Source organism: Phocoena phocoena, chromosome 19 (assembly GCF_963924675.1).
Source record: "Phocoena phocoena chromosome 19, mPhoPho1.1, whole genome shotgun sequence".
Classification (NCBI taxonomy): Eukaryota; Metazoa; Chordata; class Mammalia; order Artiodactyla; family Phocoenidae; genus Phocoena; species Phocoena phocoena.
Window position 1 is genome coordinate 9093259 of NC_089237.1, and position 17036 is coordinate 9110294.

Sequence of the window (17036 nt, forward strand, 5' to 3'; positions counted from 1 at the left end):
CCAGATCTGACAGTTAGGGTGTCTGTTAGCTCTCAGCCAGCCTTTCTCATCTGAACCACAGAACCCAACAAATCATTTCATGATTGTTCTCTAAATTCTTCCAAGGATGGTCTACACAGATACCATTCTAGAAGCAAAAGACAGAAGTTACTTCGTTACACACAGGAGATGAGATGCCTTAGAGATTAGGACTTGATTTTCTCAGAATCCCTCTTGAGGAAGGCTGATGTAGCCTAATAATTCTTGCAAGTGTTATAGTTTAACATACGTTGAATTTTTAATTTTCAGCAGTCTTACTGCTTTTACCATGAAATGCCATGGCATTGCATCCCTAGGTGCATCCTGAACTTATATCCCCTGAAGGCCTGGTATATTATTTCCTTCTTTAATACGTTGACACCTGATTTATTTAGAAGTCTTGCCCAACAGCTTCATCTCCTAGAAAATGACCAGGAGTCGTGAAGGGAGAAAAGCCTCCAATAGACAAAACCATGCTGTCAGCCTTTCCTTACGGGGGAGCCCTGGGCTCTCAGTCCTGACCCTTCAGCGTTTGTTAGACACACGTCTGACCGTCTGGGTGTCTGGTTCCAGGTAGTGGCCAGGTGGGGTGGGGGTGACCTAGGACAAGCCGCAGTGCAGTGAAGTACCCAGGGCCCTGGGCACGGGATCCGGGCCGGGACTGGACCTCACTCGGAAAAGGGAGCCAAGCTGCCTCACAGTCATGCTGTAAGGCCCCTGGGCGGTGTGCTACCGCCAGCGCCAGGAAGGGACCACCGACCTCAGCGGGGAGCAACTGAGAAGCATGCTATTTAGAGCTGTCGCTGCAGAGGAAAACAGCCTTCCACTCCTTGATAACACAGAGGACGGCTAGATTCTGACGTGAGACAGAACTCGTTATCAGTCGTACTGATGTTCTGGAATCCTTTATTTACACATAATTTTTATTGACCTCTGTAGTGTAAAAGATACCAAGAAAATGTTGGATTATGTTTAATCTGCTCTGTTTTAAAAACAATGTACACTGTTTTAACATTTTTTTCTGGAAAACTTGGTAAAGTGATATTTCAGTACATCCTAAGGTTAAGTTTTAGAGCCTATAAGGATTCACTTAAGTATTTTATTCCTCTCTAATTTACAGATTAATGAGGCATTTCTAGTAGTATAATCTCTGCTTCTACTTGGATTCTATTTCAATAAATCTTCTTGCCCAAAATGTCCCAAAAAATCCATGTTGTAAAGAAAAAATTTACAGTATTCAGCCAACTTTCGAAACAAATGATCCGGCCTTCTGCCTCGTTGTGGGAAGAATCTGACGATCATTCTCGCTGGCTTCGTGGACGGGGTCTGTGTGGCAGAAGTGGCCACGTCTGGACCTCAGGCTCCCTGTGGACCAAGGCCACACGTGGCTCCTGGTAGCTACAAGCCCTTTAACGTGTATTGTTCTGTGGCCGCCGATCACTGCTGTCCTGCCACATGGTCTGAGCCATTCTGGACAACTTGCATCTTTATAAGGGGAAAAAAAATTTTATTTTCCCCTCATTTCTTTTTTATTTTTTAGTTTGTATGAATCGAGCAGAAGAATTTTGATCTCTCCATTAACTGAAAAATATTTGCTGACAGACCTCATTACCAGCACTAAACAGGGGTACTGACTGAGTTACTTTGTAAAGTCTGTGCACTAGGAAGGTTTTGGGAAGACATGTCTCCTTTTGAAATAGCTTCATACCTCACGCTATGCTTAAACCACAGGATGGTAAGGGGACCGAGAATCTGTGCCTTTTTTGTTTTTTTACACTAATGTACAGAAGTGGAACCCTTTGTTGGGGCTTTCTTACAGTCTACTGGACGCTTCTCTTTGTGTCTGTGTCCACAGGCGTACCAACGTTTACAGATCCAGCAGCAGATGCTACAGGCCCAGCGGAACGTTTCCGGACCCATGAGACAACAGGAGCAGCAAGTAGGCGCCCCCCGGGTGGCTCAGCCGGGTCGCTAGCTGTCACCTCCCCTGGCCTGTCACTTGTCACTGGCTCCTCTCTCGCTCAGCCTCCCGTTTCGAAGGCCTCGGCGTCACCTGGGCTGGGGAGGAGGGCGGCCCGGGCGGCCCTCCCGACCCGCTGACCGCACGTCCCCGCCCGCAGGTTGCGCGCACAATCACTAACCTGCAGCAGCAGATCCAGCAGCACCAGCGCCAGCTGGCCCAGGCCCTGCTCGTGAAGCCGCCGCCGCCCCCGCCGCCCCTGTCTCTGCACCCCTCTGCAGGCAAATCGGCCCTGGACAGCTTCCCCCCCCACCCCCAGGCCCCCGGCCTCCCCGACCTGCAGACCAAAGAGCAGCAGTCTTCACCCAGCACCTTCGCTCCCTACCCTCTCGGTGAGTCCAGGTCGACGCCGACCACGTGCGCCTGGCGGGGCTGAAACAGCCGGGCAGAAATGCAGTTCCAGGCAAAACCGGAGCGAGGCTTTCCCAGGTCTCCTTCGTAAGGGAGGGGCCCCAGCTGTCTTTGCAGAGCAAGAATTTCGCTGCGCCCATAAGTGCTTTCAGTATAAAATCTTTGAAAGTAGTACCAGAATGATCTCCTCTCCACTGTTGAATCGGCACTTTGTTCCATCCCTGGCTCTCTCCAGCCTGAACTGCTGGGAACAGGAAGGGTATGCAGCTTTCCGTGAACCAGGCACGTCTTAAAAAGCCATGGTTGCCCGCACAAGTCCTGTAGTGCAGAGCACGACTGTGTACTCATCCAGATCAACACGCACACCCTCACCCCCAACCGGCAGGGCGCCCGCCCAGCCCTTGAAACCCGCAGGCCAGTGGCAGATGTGGTGCCGCCCTCGAGGTCACACAGGCCAGCCAGGAGGGACACAGGTTACGACGTTGAAGACCGTCAGAAGGGCTGTGTCAGGAAAGTGATCGTACGGGGAATACTGTTGACCCATGAACAACACGGGCTGAAACAGCGTGGTCCACTTACACATGGGTTTTTTTCCATAAATCACGGTGCTACGTGACCTGCGGTTGGTTGAGTTTGCAGGTACAGAGGACCGGCTGTAAAGTTACACCCGGATTTGTGACCCCTGCGTTGTTCGAGGGTCAGCTGTAATTTGCTCTAAGAATCCAGAAGTGGGTGAAAGCGCCTCAGGCTTGTCAGGTTGGCTGTTAGAGTCTGAAGCTACAGGGCAAAGGGAATTCGTTACCTGAGAAATACATATCCAAAGGGTCAAAGGCCAGGTGAGTGACAGCGAATCTCGGCTAATGAGGTCCCTTTCTGTGGAATACTACCAACATCTCTGAGAAGAGAGCTATGTTCTGATCACATGAGCGCTCTCTCCTTGACATGTAACCAGTGTGGTGTGTCTTTAATACAAAACTGACAAATGCTAAACTGCGGTTCTTCTGTCCCTTCGTGATTGTCCCACCCGTTACTTTCCTCTGTGTTGAAGAAGCAGAATAGTCTAGTAGTTAGGACCTGCCTTAGGAATCAGGCCACCACACTGCCCCCACGACTAAGCTGCCTGGCAGCTCTTTGCCTCAATCTCCCCATCTGTAAAGTGGGAATACTTACCTCATAGGGTTCTTCTAAAGATTTGGTGAACTAACAGGCAAAGTACTTTGTAATAGCAAGCACTTGGTAGAATGTTGGCTACTTATGTAAATACTTCTTTTTTAATAATAGTTGTTTTAGAAGAAAATTCAGTTCCATCTATTGTCCTGAAATGTTTAGCTTCAGCTTCCTAGTATCCATCTGTCCTCTTAACCTATATTTAGAGAATGTAGTACACAAATCTTTACCCTTAAACGTTTTTTCTTACTACAAGTGAAAAAATTAGTGCCTTGAATCTTCAAAATTGATGAAAAATACTTCTGATAATATTTTATAATCACATTAAAGTTTAAAAATAAATGTGTTAAAAATAGATAGCTAATAAAGTTTAAGAAAGTTAGTTTGTAAAATTGCCTCTCTGGCTGGTTCTCACCCCTTTTCCTCAGCAGCTCTAAGTCCCGTCCGCCTTCCTTCCTGTGCAGCCTCTTCTCCGGATGCTGTCTTGACTCCCAAGCTTGTCGTCTTCCCAGGAAGACCAGGCGTATAAAAACGAAAACCAGCCTTCATAGGCAGTGCAATGTGGTTATTGCAGAGCTTAGGGAAGGGAGAGTGCATGGTCACCTTGCGCGGTGAAAGAAAAATCAGAGCAGGGTTTAAGCATGGACCTCAAACAAGTAGAGTTCAGTGGAGCAGAGCCAGCCTCGCATGGAAGAAGAGGCCGTCGGTGTCGGCGAGGGCCGGCCAGGCTGGCTGCCAGTGGAGGGAGGAACAGAAAGAAACGAGACGGGGAGGGTGGGGCCCGGCCATGGGACTTGGGGTGCTCTGGAGGCCAGTCTGAAGCCCGTCCTAACGGTTGTGCCCTCACCTGACTGGGTCTGTGTGGGTGGAGGTAGCCCCCAGTGGTGTCGGACTCCCATGGGCGTTTGGTTAGGTCTGCACAGTGTGTGTGTGTGTGTGTGTGTGTGTGTGTGTGATTGCCAACATTTAAAAATTGGAAATTTTCAACCAAAAGTGGCTTCTGGCTTCTCTTGAAAATGGCTGCCTTGGGCCTGTGTTCCATTCACTGGTTGCACGGGTAGCACCTGTAGCAGGGCGGGCGCTGTCCCCACCAGGCCCGCATCACCTTCATTTGTGTTGCCTACTTAGCCCATACGGGCATTTGAGTTTGAAGCTCTTGATTTAAAGTTAAGAACAAAAATGTTCAGTACCTTTGCTCCGTACCAGGACATGTGGTGTGGGAACCGCAGGTTAGAAATGGCCTGGATACACTGGGTCACACCTGCACTGGTCATTCTGTCCGGCCAAGCAGCCTGCCCAGCTCATGACGGGTGTCCCATCAGGGACTCTTTACTTCAGCCTTTTTGCTATCGTCCCCCTCATCTCTCTCCACTAACCCAGCACAGTGAGGGCACTTGTCACGTGCCCCAGTGCATGCCTGCTTTTAGCTGTAAGAAATAAACCCAGGATCAGCTCACATTCCAGCCAGGGCAGACGGCAGCACCCACACTTTGAAATAGTTCAAGTCCTTTAAGGGAGTTTGATGTTTAATTCATAAACTCCTTAAGAGCAGCCTTTTGTAAAGTGAGTTCACTAAAGGCAGATTTGGGGTCTCCCCACCAGCTTGTTCTGTCGGTGGGACCTTAGGGTACCGTTTACGTCTCTGAGAGACTGGTTTGGATCTGGTGAGTTTGCCCAAGGTGCCCTGAGATCAGAAAAGACTTTCCTAGTTGTTTGGACTTGTTCTGTTTTTCTGTGGGCTCTGACTGAGAAGCTTCAGGACCACGTTTGGCACCAAAGTGAGTAAAATGAAGAGAATCATTGGTCTTACTTAATCAAAGACTATTTGTTACCATCGTCCCCCTAATTTAGGAATAAAATTCCTACAGATGTGTGTTACTAAAAAGGCAAAAAGGGGTTTTTTTTCCTCCAGCATTAAAAGTTACATTGAAAATATTTGGCTGTGAATTAAGACTTAGTTTGATTCTCTAGGAGAGCTTTAGAAAGTAAACGTTTAGAGGAAGAGCAGACGTATCCTGATAGCGTTTTTGTTTTTAGCTGGACTGAACCCAAACATGAATGTCAGCAGCATGGACATGACTGGTGGTTTATCAGTGAAGGACCCGTCGCAGTCCCAGTCCCGCCTCCCTCAGTGGACACATCCCAACCCAATGGATAACTTACCCGGTGCTGCTTCTCCACTCGACCAGAACCCCAGCAAGCATGGTACGTCCGAGCCAAGGTGCCTGGAGTCTGGTCACTTCTTTCCTACTCGCTGGTTATGCTTGTTTCATTACTCGTAGTGCATTTCCCTTCTAAGAATTCAGTGCTGAAAGCTGAATAGAAAATATTCCAAGAGACCAAACCAAACCACAACAAACAGGGAACTAGAGTAGTGGTAACCAGAGGGGAAGGGGTGGATGGAGAGCGAAATGGGGAAAGGAGGTCAACTGTGTGGAAACGGGTATAAACTAAGCTCTTGGTGGTGAGCACCCCGTGGTGTAGACAAAAGTCGAAATGCAGTGTCACACCCGTGACACTTACATGTCAGAAACCAGTGTTACCTCAGTAAGTTAAACATACATATTCCACTTCATTACAGAGTATGTCAGATCCCAAGTAGTCAGTGATCAAACCTCTCCAAGTCTCAACTTTCACACCTTAGCTACAAACGAAGAAGTAATTGAAAATGCCCCAGAGCAACGAAGAATACAGGTCACGGCCGCACACTCATGTATCTGTATCTTCAACCAAAACTTTGTCTAAAAGAAAATTTTTTCAATAAAATGATAAAACACAATAGAAAATCTAATGCCTAGAAAAGAGAAGCAGCAGATGCTAACAACCAGGAAATTCCCTGGCGGTCCAGTGGTTAGGATTTGGCGCTTTCACTGCTGGGGCCAGGGTTCAATCCCTGGTCGAGGAACTAAGATCCCGCAAACTGCGAGGCACGGCCAGGGCGGGGAAAAAAAAAAGCTAGTAACCATAGGAGGTGATCTCACTTGCATTAAATTTAGCTCTTAAATTCCTCATAGCATAAACAGCAAAGGAAATTTAATAGGGTGTATAATTCTCTCTCGATATAAGGCATTCTAAAAAGAAAATTTTTCCTAAAGGTTAATTCTACAAGAAAATCATCACGTGCTATTTGGGCACTTCCCTTGGCAGGAGAGAGCTCAGTCGCCCAGGGTGGGTGGGGTTAAGACCTCCGAGTCCACATGCCTGTTTGTCCTTCCATAGTGAGGGCAGCAGACTGGGGAAGGGACACAGGCAGCAACAAGGACAGGAGCTGGCCACAGGGACTCACAGGCTGTCCCCAGAGGGCTTCACCGTGGTGTGGGTGTGCATTTATCAAGAATTCCAACTTGAACAACTGAAACAGTTCTTAAAGAGTTTGTCTTTCAAGGCCAAGTTTGGGCTAACGGAAATAGCCACTTCCCCCAGAAAGTGCTGGCCAAACCGAGTCTGAGAGTTCGTGCACCTGTGCAAAGGGCAAGGCCCGGCGCCCAGCACAGGGACTCGGGGTCCCCTGTTCACTCAGCTCTTTGTTCCCTGTCGTCACCCCAGGTGCTATCCCTGGAGGTCTGAGCATTGGGCCTCCAGCTAAGTCCTCCATCGACGACTCCTATGGCCGGTACGATTTAATCCAGAGCAGTGAGTCAGCAGCCAGTCCTCCTGTAGCTGTTCCCCATAGCTGGTCACGTGCCAAATCTGACAGTGATAAAATCTCAAATGGCTCCAGCATCAACTGGCCCCCAGGTAAGAAAGAGTGTGCACACTTCCCTGTGGCAGCCGATCAGAACACTCCAAGCCTATGGGAACAATTAGGCCCAGTAGAAGCCAGGATCCAAGCTCAGAATCCTGGAAGCCTTAACCCCATAGCTTTGGCTTTTTCAATGGAAATCCATTCATCAGATAAATTGTGGGTGTGGTTGGCATCACAGGGTTTTCTGCAGCCCTCAGTTCAGTCGAAGGAGAGAGGGGAAGGAGAGTGGGGAAGGGGGCGCTGTGTCCCGTCCAGTCAGAGTATGTCTGGGCTTTATCCTCCCGTCTGGACACCATCTTAATGTTCAGCGTGGTAGCTATAATACCTAGTTTGTTCCGAAGGATTGGTGATTTACTAAAGAAAGTCTAAAGTGTGCCTCTTAACTTAATTAGCAGATTATAAACATTTCCGTAAGCTATCATGAAGCAACATGAAGATGCTCTAATACTCATGTGTTGATTTTCATTTGTTTGGAATTTTCCAGAGTTCCATCCTGGAGTTCCCTGGAAAGGACTTCAGAATATAGATCCCGAGAATGACCCTGACGTCACTCCTGGAAGTGTCCCCACCGGGCCTACCATCAATACCACCATACAGGATGTCAACCGCTACCTCCTCAAGAGTGGAGGTGAGGGGGCGCCCCGCCTGTGTCCATGCAGTGGTCTCCGTGCAGGCGCTCCAGGGCAGCGGGAGGGTGTGGGTGGTGAGGCTGGGGCGTGCAAGGCATGTCCGACGGGGACCTTCTCTTGCCGGGTGATGCAACGTAGTGCTTACGGGGAAATGGAAATTGATTTGGGTTCAGTGTCTCTGCTGGATTTATTAACACATGGTTTTTTATAAACATTGTGTTATAACAATATTAACCATCAAGCTTTTTAAGAAGAAGGTTTCCACTTGAAATCTCTTTGAGCTAGAAGTGAACTGACCCTTTTCTCTTCCATGTCAGCCAATTTTTCCTTTCCTCAAAGAGTCTGGTAAAAAGCCTGAGATCTTTCTCCAGGACTTGCTTCCTGGCACAAGCTCCTGATGCTGTAAGGTCTGGCACACCCTCTTCAGACTTCAGGATCCAGTCAGAGCAAGTGATGAGCTGAGCTGCAAGGTTACAGAACATAAACAGAGATTTCAAATGCAGTGTCGAGAAGGGCAGTAACTTGCCTTTCCTTAAGGCCTGCTAATGAAGACGCTCTGTAAGTGCCGTTGCTGATGGAGTTTTATCCTCATAATTCTAATAATGGGAAAGAAGAGCCAGCTTACCAGAGATGCTCAGCACTAATAAGGCCACTCGCATATTTCCCAAAACATTAATTTACGTTTCCTACCTAAATATGGCCTGTGGGGGAGAGGCCTTTCCTACCTAAATATGGCCTGTGGGGGAGAGGCCATTCTTATCAGTGGTTCTTTCAAGTGACAGGATTCTGCGTGCCTGTGGTTCGGGTAGAAAGGCGCCATAAACACAGATCACCTTCCCATTTAGTGCCGTGCATTCCTCGTGTCGCGAGGCGGCTGCATCTCAGAGCAGGGACATTGCAGGCCACCCCAAGGTCAGGGACAGATGAGTGGCATGGGGGACGAGAGGCTGTGGGGACGTGGAGCCTGTTTGAGGTCGTGGGGACCGGGGGGTGGCACAGCCAGAGGTGAGACTTGGCCATCGCCCCTCGGCACCCTGCATGTGGCCGCTGGGTTGAGCCGGGCAGCCGGGTGGGTCAGCGTGTTCAAGGTTGTGGAGGGTGGGTGAGCCATGCCGATCAGGGCAGTAGAAGACCTTGGAAAGAGTCGAGGCTGCTCGGCACAGAGCAGAGCTTCCCAACTGGTGCCTGATGGTCAGCCTGTGGTCCCTGGCACCTGGGGCATTGTGGGCCACCTCCGCCTTCGCACGCGTGTGCCGTGACGCGACACAGGCATCCTGGAGGGGCAGGGGAGTTCCGAGGGCAGAGCTGAGCAGATGAGACGAACGTCAGGGCAGAGGGAAGCTCAGCCTCAGAGATGTTGGCTGAAACGGGACCTCAGCTGTAGAACAGAGAGCTCCCTGCAGCCTCACATGGCGCTGTGTGACCTCCTGGGGCTGGAGCCCTGGGACAGCGCCGCCTCCACCCCGTGACCAGGCCTCGCCCCGGAAAGCCCTGGCTCCCCCACCTCCTGGTTTGTTTATCTGAGAGAAGGGGCGGGATGAACGGATCTTTACGTAGAACTTATTTACAAAAGGCACCACAGCCGCAGGGCCAGAAGTAAACTGCAAAGGCCAGACCTCGCTGACCGCCCCTCTCCAGGGCCCTCTCCAGGGCCCATGTGCCGCACCCAACACTCGAGGGCCTTCAGGCGCCCCAGGGGCTGACCTCACTCAGGGCCCAGCCACAAAAGCCTGTCGTATTTTTGAGTGACCAACTTGATCTGAAATGCAGAGAAGGGACTTCCCTGGTGGCACAGTGGTTAGGAATCCACCTGCCAATGCAGGGGACACGGGTTTGAGCCCTGGTCCGGGAAGATCCCACATGCCACGGAGCAGCTAAGCCCGTGCACCACAACTGCTGAGCCTGCGCTCTAGAGCCTGCGAGCCACAACTACTGAGCCCACGCGCCGCAACTACTGAAGCCCGCGCGCCTGGAGCCCGCGCTCCGCAACGAGAGAAACCACCGCAATGAGAAGACCACGCACCGCAACGAAGAGTAGCCCCTGCTCGCCACAGCTAGAGAAAGCCTGCGTGCAGCAACGAAGACCCAACGCAGCCAAAAATAAACAAATAAACAAATAAATAAAATACAGAGAAAAAAATGGAGGAAATGTGCCCTAGAAGGAAAAGAGTGAGAGATGCCACTGGCCTCTTGTTGTTGGCTTATTTATTTTGCATACTTTCATAACGGAATTTTTTTTTTTACTGAGTATACTAGGTGTTGGGTTTTTATTTGCATTTTTGTTTTTATTTATTGTCATTGGTGTTAAGTTCTGATTTGATATTAAAAATTTAAATTAGCCCAGTATTTGTTTGGATGTTATTTATAGTTTTAACCTTTATGAGGTGAATATCAACCAGAATGGTAAAATGCAGCTGTGCCATCTCCTGACAAATTGATACGAAAAGGAAAATTAACCAGAATTTTTGGGACAGTTTCCACTATGAAACTAAAAATGTCAAAACTAGAACACTGTTAAAATCTAAGTATCCTACTGTTAATTATAAAAGAAATGCCACGTAGGGTTAAATAGTCTATAATTTGGGATCTTGGGTTGATTGCATTTTGTTGGTAAATGGAAGCAGAGGGTTCAGGAACTACGATTAGGTTGTCAGTAAAGCTGACATCTTTTAAAATTGAAGACCTGCAGATTACAAATAAATTTTAATGTTCATCCGCTCTCATGCCGTATTCTAAGGAGGTCAGTTACAGCAGAGCAGCTGTAAACAGCTGTGCAGGTTGTAGACCGCACAAGTCTGGGAGGTGCCACACGCCTGGTAGTCCCAGTGAAGGGTACTCCCGACGTTGTTCAGTGCCATCCCAGCTGGGGCCCTGCGTCAGGGGCCCGTGTCTTGTGAGATTCCGTTCACGGTAGTAAACCTGACAGCCAGACTGTTGTGTGCGCCTGTCCCCTCCCCCAGACAGCTTCCACACTCTGGCCGAGTAACTTGCCAAGTCAGAAGAGCTCTGATCCATCCCGCTTTAACCCACAAGTCACCACTGCTTCATCCTCCCTCTTCCCTGGCTTCCCGCTTTCCTCAGAAAACGGGTGGGGTGACATGGAAACAGCACCGGCAGGGGTGCTCCGGGGGCCACACCCTGTCAGCCCCCCTCCCGGGAGCAGGAACAGGGAACCGCAGTTCTGGGGACAAGATAGCTCACAGTGACACAGTTACTAGCACACATTTCTCCTCATTATTCCCATATTCAAAAGAGAAATACGAATGGGGGAGATGGGATACGTGAGACCTTTTGAGTCAGGAAAAGCGCTGGTCTTTTTATGGCAAAATCTGTAACAGAAAGCTTGGAGTTTTGTTTACAGCTCTGTGGATCTTGTTGGAGGTGTGAAAAGGTGGAGTTGGCCCTGTGTTTTTATCTTTATCTTACTTGGAAGGGGAAACCCGTGGGATCCTTCGGAACTTGGACATGTTGTTGTAAACACTCGGTGGTCGTTCTCTTCCCTCCTGCTGCCTGGTTTCCCGCACCCCGCCCCGGCCTCTCCCAGGGCCCCGGGCCCCCAGAGGCGGCGGCGTGCCCGTGTCTTCCTCTCCTCCCCGTGGTCTCGGCCGCATCACGCTCTCATTTTCCACCATTTGCTCAAACGGCAGCCTAGGAGGACATTGGTTCTTGGCTGTTAGGACTCTCACGCCCAAGCTGAGCGGCTCACCCCGCAGGCCTGTGCTCACCTTTCTTAGTGCCGCGTTTGGTTCTGCAGGGTCCTCCCCACCGTCATCTCAGAGTGCCACACTGCCTTCCTCGAGTGCCTGGCCGCTCGCTGCCTCCGGCTACAGTCGCTCTCTCAGCAGCCTTGTGCCCGCTCCTAGTATTGCAGGTACGCACCTGGCCTCTCGACTTGCAGGTAGCCTTTTCTCTCTTTCCGCAAACAAAACGGATGGCCTGGCTTTTCCTGGTGGTCTGTCTGCTCCTCCCTGAGCTGGGAGGCCATGTGGTGTGATGGAGAGCGGGCCTGAGCTTTGCTGAGCAGCCGTGGGGCCTCGGGCACCACTGCTCCCACCCACCACCCACCCCCGTGGAGTGGGAATGGTGACACCTTCTCCGTGGGCTGTCACGAAGATCCGGGGATTATGTAAACTCCCCAGGGCAGGATGTGTCACATCAGCTCCTTTCCCCTCTCCTCCCTTCCCCGCCCGTAGCCATGAGACCAGGGGTATAGGAGGCTTAAAGACGTGACGGCGGCCACCTCTGGGGACCTGCTGTTAGCTTGCATCGGCCCCCAGGGGCTAGGAGGCCACAGCAGCCCGGTGCTTCACTGCCGTCTCTGGGATCGGTGCGGGGCCTGGGTTGTTCCTCTCTCAGTATAGACCTTACGAGTCTTTCAAGTTAGAACTTTCTTTTAGGCTGAGAGGAGAATTGAGAATTGTTTGTCATAGTAACTTCAAAGGAATTGTTATCTGGAAATTCTAAGACAAGGATAGATAGAGATAATGGATACACACACACAAACAGAATGTGTACAGTACAGGTTTATAAAAAGAGGTGGAACTTAAGTAAAGAGGGTTTATTGTTTATAAATTTCTTCAAATATGTTTCTGCAGTCCACCAGCCTTTGTTTAAATCCGTGTAAGAATGCTGTAGGAATTTCTTTTATACCAGTGCCTAGGGGAGAAAGCAGTTTTGATGTACTTTAGCGTCTTATTTAAAAAGAGAGAGAAAAAGAGCTTCTGGATTATGTCTATTCCTTCTAATGTTTATTCCCTCTGATGTTTACAAAGGGGATGCGTTAGGCCTCTAATGCTTCCCAATCATTTGGCTAAAGAGATGGGCAAACAAAACCGTCTTCCCATATCTCAGGCAGTTTTTTATGGCGTTTTGGTTTTTCTGATCAGTGACGCCTTTGCTCAGATTAGCATTTGTTGTTGTGAAGCTGCAGTCGACCCTGGCCGCCAGGGTGGCAGAGGCCCTCCACACGGGGCTTGTGCCGGCCTGGGCGCTGCCCTGCTGCCCAAGGAGCACGGTGACAGCGACCACTCTGCCTGCTGTCCTGGCAGCGCTGGGCCGCTGAAGCGGGCGTGGCAGGTGCCCTGGGCACAGGAGGGGCTGGAGCTGGTGGTCATTACTGGTTTTGGTTTTTCTCCCCAAGGGCCTTAAAGCAGGCTTCCCCCGGCCAAGGTGCCAAGATGCCAAGATGCCAGACCGCTCAGCCCTGGGCCACACCCGTTTCTGTAGGCATGGGGAGCGAGTCTCAAAGCCGCAAAGATGACGCTGGTCAGCGTGAGCTTAGGCAGGTTATGTCAGAGGGGGCGTTGCTTTGACAGGGGACTGACACCTAAAGAAATGGCGTAAAAAGCTCTTGACCTTGAGTAGTTTGTTACGAGATAAGATGTGTCCCAGCAGAATTTGTTAAGTTTGGCTTTAACACTGAACTACAAAAATGCAGTTTTTCTGGGTGGCAAGCGCGTGTCTGGCACATTTAGCAAATTAAGTATCAGAAGTACTGGCAAGGTCTATACCGGACACCAGCAGACTGTGTCTCTGGGCAGAAATTCAAGAGAGAGGATGCCTGTGGTCCTCGTGTGGGAGCTTGACTTGGTGCTTCATTCCGGTCACGCAGTCCTCTGGAGCCAGAGCGCCTGGTGTGATTCCCTAGGCGCTGCCATGACTTTCCTTCTCTGTCTCAGGAATGCCTATGCTCCACTTCTCTGCCTTTCCAGGTAAACTGTCAGACATTAAATCGACGTGGTCCTCTGGCCCTGCCTCTCACACACAAGCCTCTCTGTCTCATGAACTGTGGAAGGTGCCCAGAAACACTACTGCACCCACAAGGCCACCTCCAGGGTTAACCAATCCCAAGCCTTCCTCCACCTGGGGAGCCAGTCCCCTCGGCTGGACCAGCTCCTACTCCTCGGGTACGCGTCCGTTCTCGTGTCCAAACGGGGTGGCTGGGACGGGGGTGTCCGTGCCTGCTCCGCTTGTCCTTTAGGGAAGATACCTATCATTTTGCCCTACGGCTCCTTTGTAAGGACTCCTGGACCCTGGGAGGGCTTAGGAGGGGCCAAGTCGCCCTAGACCCTCGGGGATTATCTGGGCCCAGGCTCCGCTGCCTGTGTTTCAGCATCAGCCCTGGGTGCTCGCGCACACAGCTTTGTTCGGAGCCAGGAGGTCCCAGCGGGCGGTCTCGGCACCCACTGAGGGGCCGCATTGGGCCCTTGGAGAGGCCCGATCAATGAGCATGAGGGTCTCGATTCCCAGTGTGAGCGCACCACCCCATCCCAAGTTGCAGCTCTGGAGGCTTCTTCCGGCCCCCTGCTGAACTGCGGGGACGAGCCCGGTGCACAGGGCATTTAAGAAGCCGAGAGTGAAGCCAGCCCTGCAAGTCTGCTTCATTTTTCTTAGCAAGTGGGATTTTAGAGCATTGATTATAAAGCTGTGGGGGAGGGGGGCAGAGGAGGAGACCAGAACTTCCAGGCAGTTCTCAAGCCTCTGCCGCCACATCCGCGTCCCGGGGGTCTGCAGGGACTGTGACTCTGGGTTGGTTTCCGGGGGTTGGGAAAGGCTTGGAGCACAGGTTCGGCCCATGCTGCGTCCGTGTGGTGAGACGGGAGGGCATTGGGAAGAGCTGTCTGACTCACCGCAGCCTTGTTGACCGGGTTCTTCCCTGGGCACAGGTTCTGCCTGGAGTACTGACACCTCAGGAAGGACAAGCAGCTGGCTCGTTCTCCGCAACCTCACGCCCCAGGTACAGGCACCCGGTGGGGGCATCGCCAGCCTGAGGGCCTTGTCGGTGACCCGAGGCCTCACTCGTGGCCCAGAGGCAGCGCCGGCAGCATGAGTCATTTAACCATGTTGCTGGTGAATTGTTTACCTTTCACTCTTCCGAGGCTGAAAGAGTGTCCCCTTATAAACAGAACTGCTCACCTGTACCCGCTCCAGAACGATTTGGCCTGTGCTCACTTTTCCCAGGGTCGGGGGCCGCGAGGCTCTGTGCGATGTGCTCTGGAGAGAGGGGGTTGGAACCAAAGCAGGGTTTTCTCCTCCTTCTGTTAGCCCAACTCAGAAACTATAACTGAAATGTCCAAGATTTTAAATTACACAGTAAGTTACAAGGTGCAGAAGGTTAATATCGTAATCATATAGTAAGCCCTTTCAAGGACAGACATCTTCCCAAGGCACAGTGCACCTGGATTTCATAAACGTGTATGGTGAAGAATCCCCAGGACGCGTGTTACCACCCCTCTGCTTCCTTAATCAGATCGATGGCTCCACCCTGCGGACGCTCTGCTTGCAGCACGGGCCTCTCATCACATTCCACCTGAACCTAACCCAAGGCAATGCCGTGGTCCGGTACAGCTCCAAGGAGGAAGCCGCCAAGGCCCAGAAGTCCCTGCACATGTATGTCCCTCCCCTGCCCCGCGCAGCCCTGGCTGCAGCCCGGTGGTGCGGGGGCTGGGCGTTGTGGGTGGGTCCTGGGGCCGCAGCCACAGAGCACCGCGGGCGGGCAGGAAGTCCGATGTGGTGTGGACAGGGTCGGCCGCCCCCGGGGCCTCTCTCCTCGGCCTGCACTCAGCTGCCCAGTCCTGTGTCCTCAAGTCTCTCAGCCTGAGTGTGTCTGTGTCCTGACTTCCTCTCCTTCTAAGGACACCAGTCTAAGTGAATTAGGGCCACCCCCCTGACCTCATATTACCTCAATTCCCTCTTTAAAGACCTCTTTCCAAATACAGGCACAGTGCGGTCTTGGGGCCTAGGGCTTCAACATATGAATTTGGGGGGACACAATTCACCCCGTAATAGGTGTCTTGTGACGTGCCGGTTTCTTCTGCTGCTGAAGTGCCGTGGCTCGGCCTCCCCCCAACCCAGTAGGGAAAGGGTCCCCCAAGAGAGCACATGTAGAGCCCAGTGATAGAAGATGCTCTGTCCATAGAAGATGTCTCCAGGCACACGACACAGTCAGACCCACTGCTGGGCCTCGTAGTGGTCCCTGCAGCCAACTCCTCTCCCCTGATTAAAGGACGCTTTTGATAAGATGTGTGAGTAGATCTACTCAGCGACATCACTTGGGGTGTGGGCCCTAGAAGTTAATCCTTCCTGTTTTTAGCCCAGGGTATAAAATTGCACTGACCCTAAATGATGCCCAAGTTTAATGGTCCATTCATGCCCTTCCTGAAGAATGTGCTCTCTACACCGACACGACATAGCTGCTAGAAGTCTAAAGTGAGAAAAAAAGGTCATAATCTGGCCTTGGAAATAGCTATACTAAAACGTAAACTGCAGGACCATTTCTGGGTGGCCTGTGACATGAAGCCTCCAGCTGCCCTTTTCCCATTGAAAAAAAAAAAGGGGGGGAAACGCCAACAAGGCGAACACAGGAAGACACACAGCTGCTCTGCTCACATGACCCCTGTTCTGCTTTTTTTGTTTGTTTGTTTTGAGTTTTTGTTTTGAGATGTAACTGACATACAACAGCGTGTCAGTTTAGAGTGTAGTGTTGATCTGACACATTTATATATTGCAATATGGTTACCACCGTGTGAGCTAACACCCACATCAGGGTACATGATTATTATTTCCTTTTTGTGGTGAGAACATTTAAGATCTACTGTCTCAGCAACTTTGAAGTAAAGGATACAGAATTGCTAACTGTAGTCACCGCGCTGTACACGAGCTCCCCAGAACTTACTCATCTTCTAACTGGAAATCTGTACCCTGAGACCAACCTCTCCCCATTTCCCACCCACAGCCCCCGGTAACCACCATTCTACTCCCGAATGTTTCGACAAGTTTGGCTTTTTTAGATTCCGTATATGATTGATATCATGCAGTATTTATCTTTGACTTACTTAGCATAAGACCCTCAGGATTAATCCATGTTGTTGCAGGATTTCCTTCTTTCTCATGGCTGAATAATATTCCAGTGTGTCTGTTTGTATCTGTGTGTGTGTGTGTGTGTGTGTGTGTGTGTGTGTGTGTGTATAAACATCTTCTTTATCCACTGATTTGTTGACAATTAGGTTGTTTCCATATCTTGACTATTTAAGTAATGCTGTAGTAAACATGGGAGTTCAGATATCTATCTCTTCAATAGCCTATTTTCATTTCCTTCGGATATATA

General features: G+C 50.7%; 1 protein-coding gene across 5 annotated transcripts in view; it reads left to right on the forward strand.

Moving 5' to 3' along the window:
- The window catches only part of TNRC6C (trinucleotide repeat containing adaptor 6C), a 56580-nt gene that overhangs the window by 36679 nt on the left and 2865 nt on the right, over positions 1 to 17036 (forward strand). For 3 of the 5 annotated variants that reach the window (XM_065898114.1, XM_065898115.1, XM_065898113.1), the window contains exons 11-18: positions 1874 to 1957; positions 2139 to 2370; positions 5594 to 5761; positions 7103 to 7294; positions 7786 to 7929; positions 13642 to 13836; positions 14596 to 14666; positions 15180 to 15319. In XM_065898114.1, the coding sequence (XP_065754186.1) occupies positions 1874 to 1957; positions 2139 to 2370; positions 5594 to 5761; positions 7103 to 7294; positions 7786 to 7929; positions 13642 to 13836; positions 14596 to 14666; positions 15180 to 15319 (1226 nt within the window). Of the gene's footprint in view, positions 1 to 1873; positions 1958 to 2138; positions 2371 to 5593; positions 5762 to 7102; positions 7295 to 7785; positions 7930 to 11684; positions 11802 to 13641; positions 13837 to 14595; positions 14667 to 15179; positions 15320 to 17036 lie in introns of all 5 variants that reach the window. The other 2 variants (XM_065898112.1, XM_065898111.1) reach the window with 1 other exon arrangement.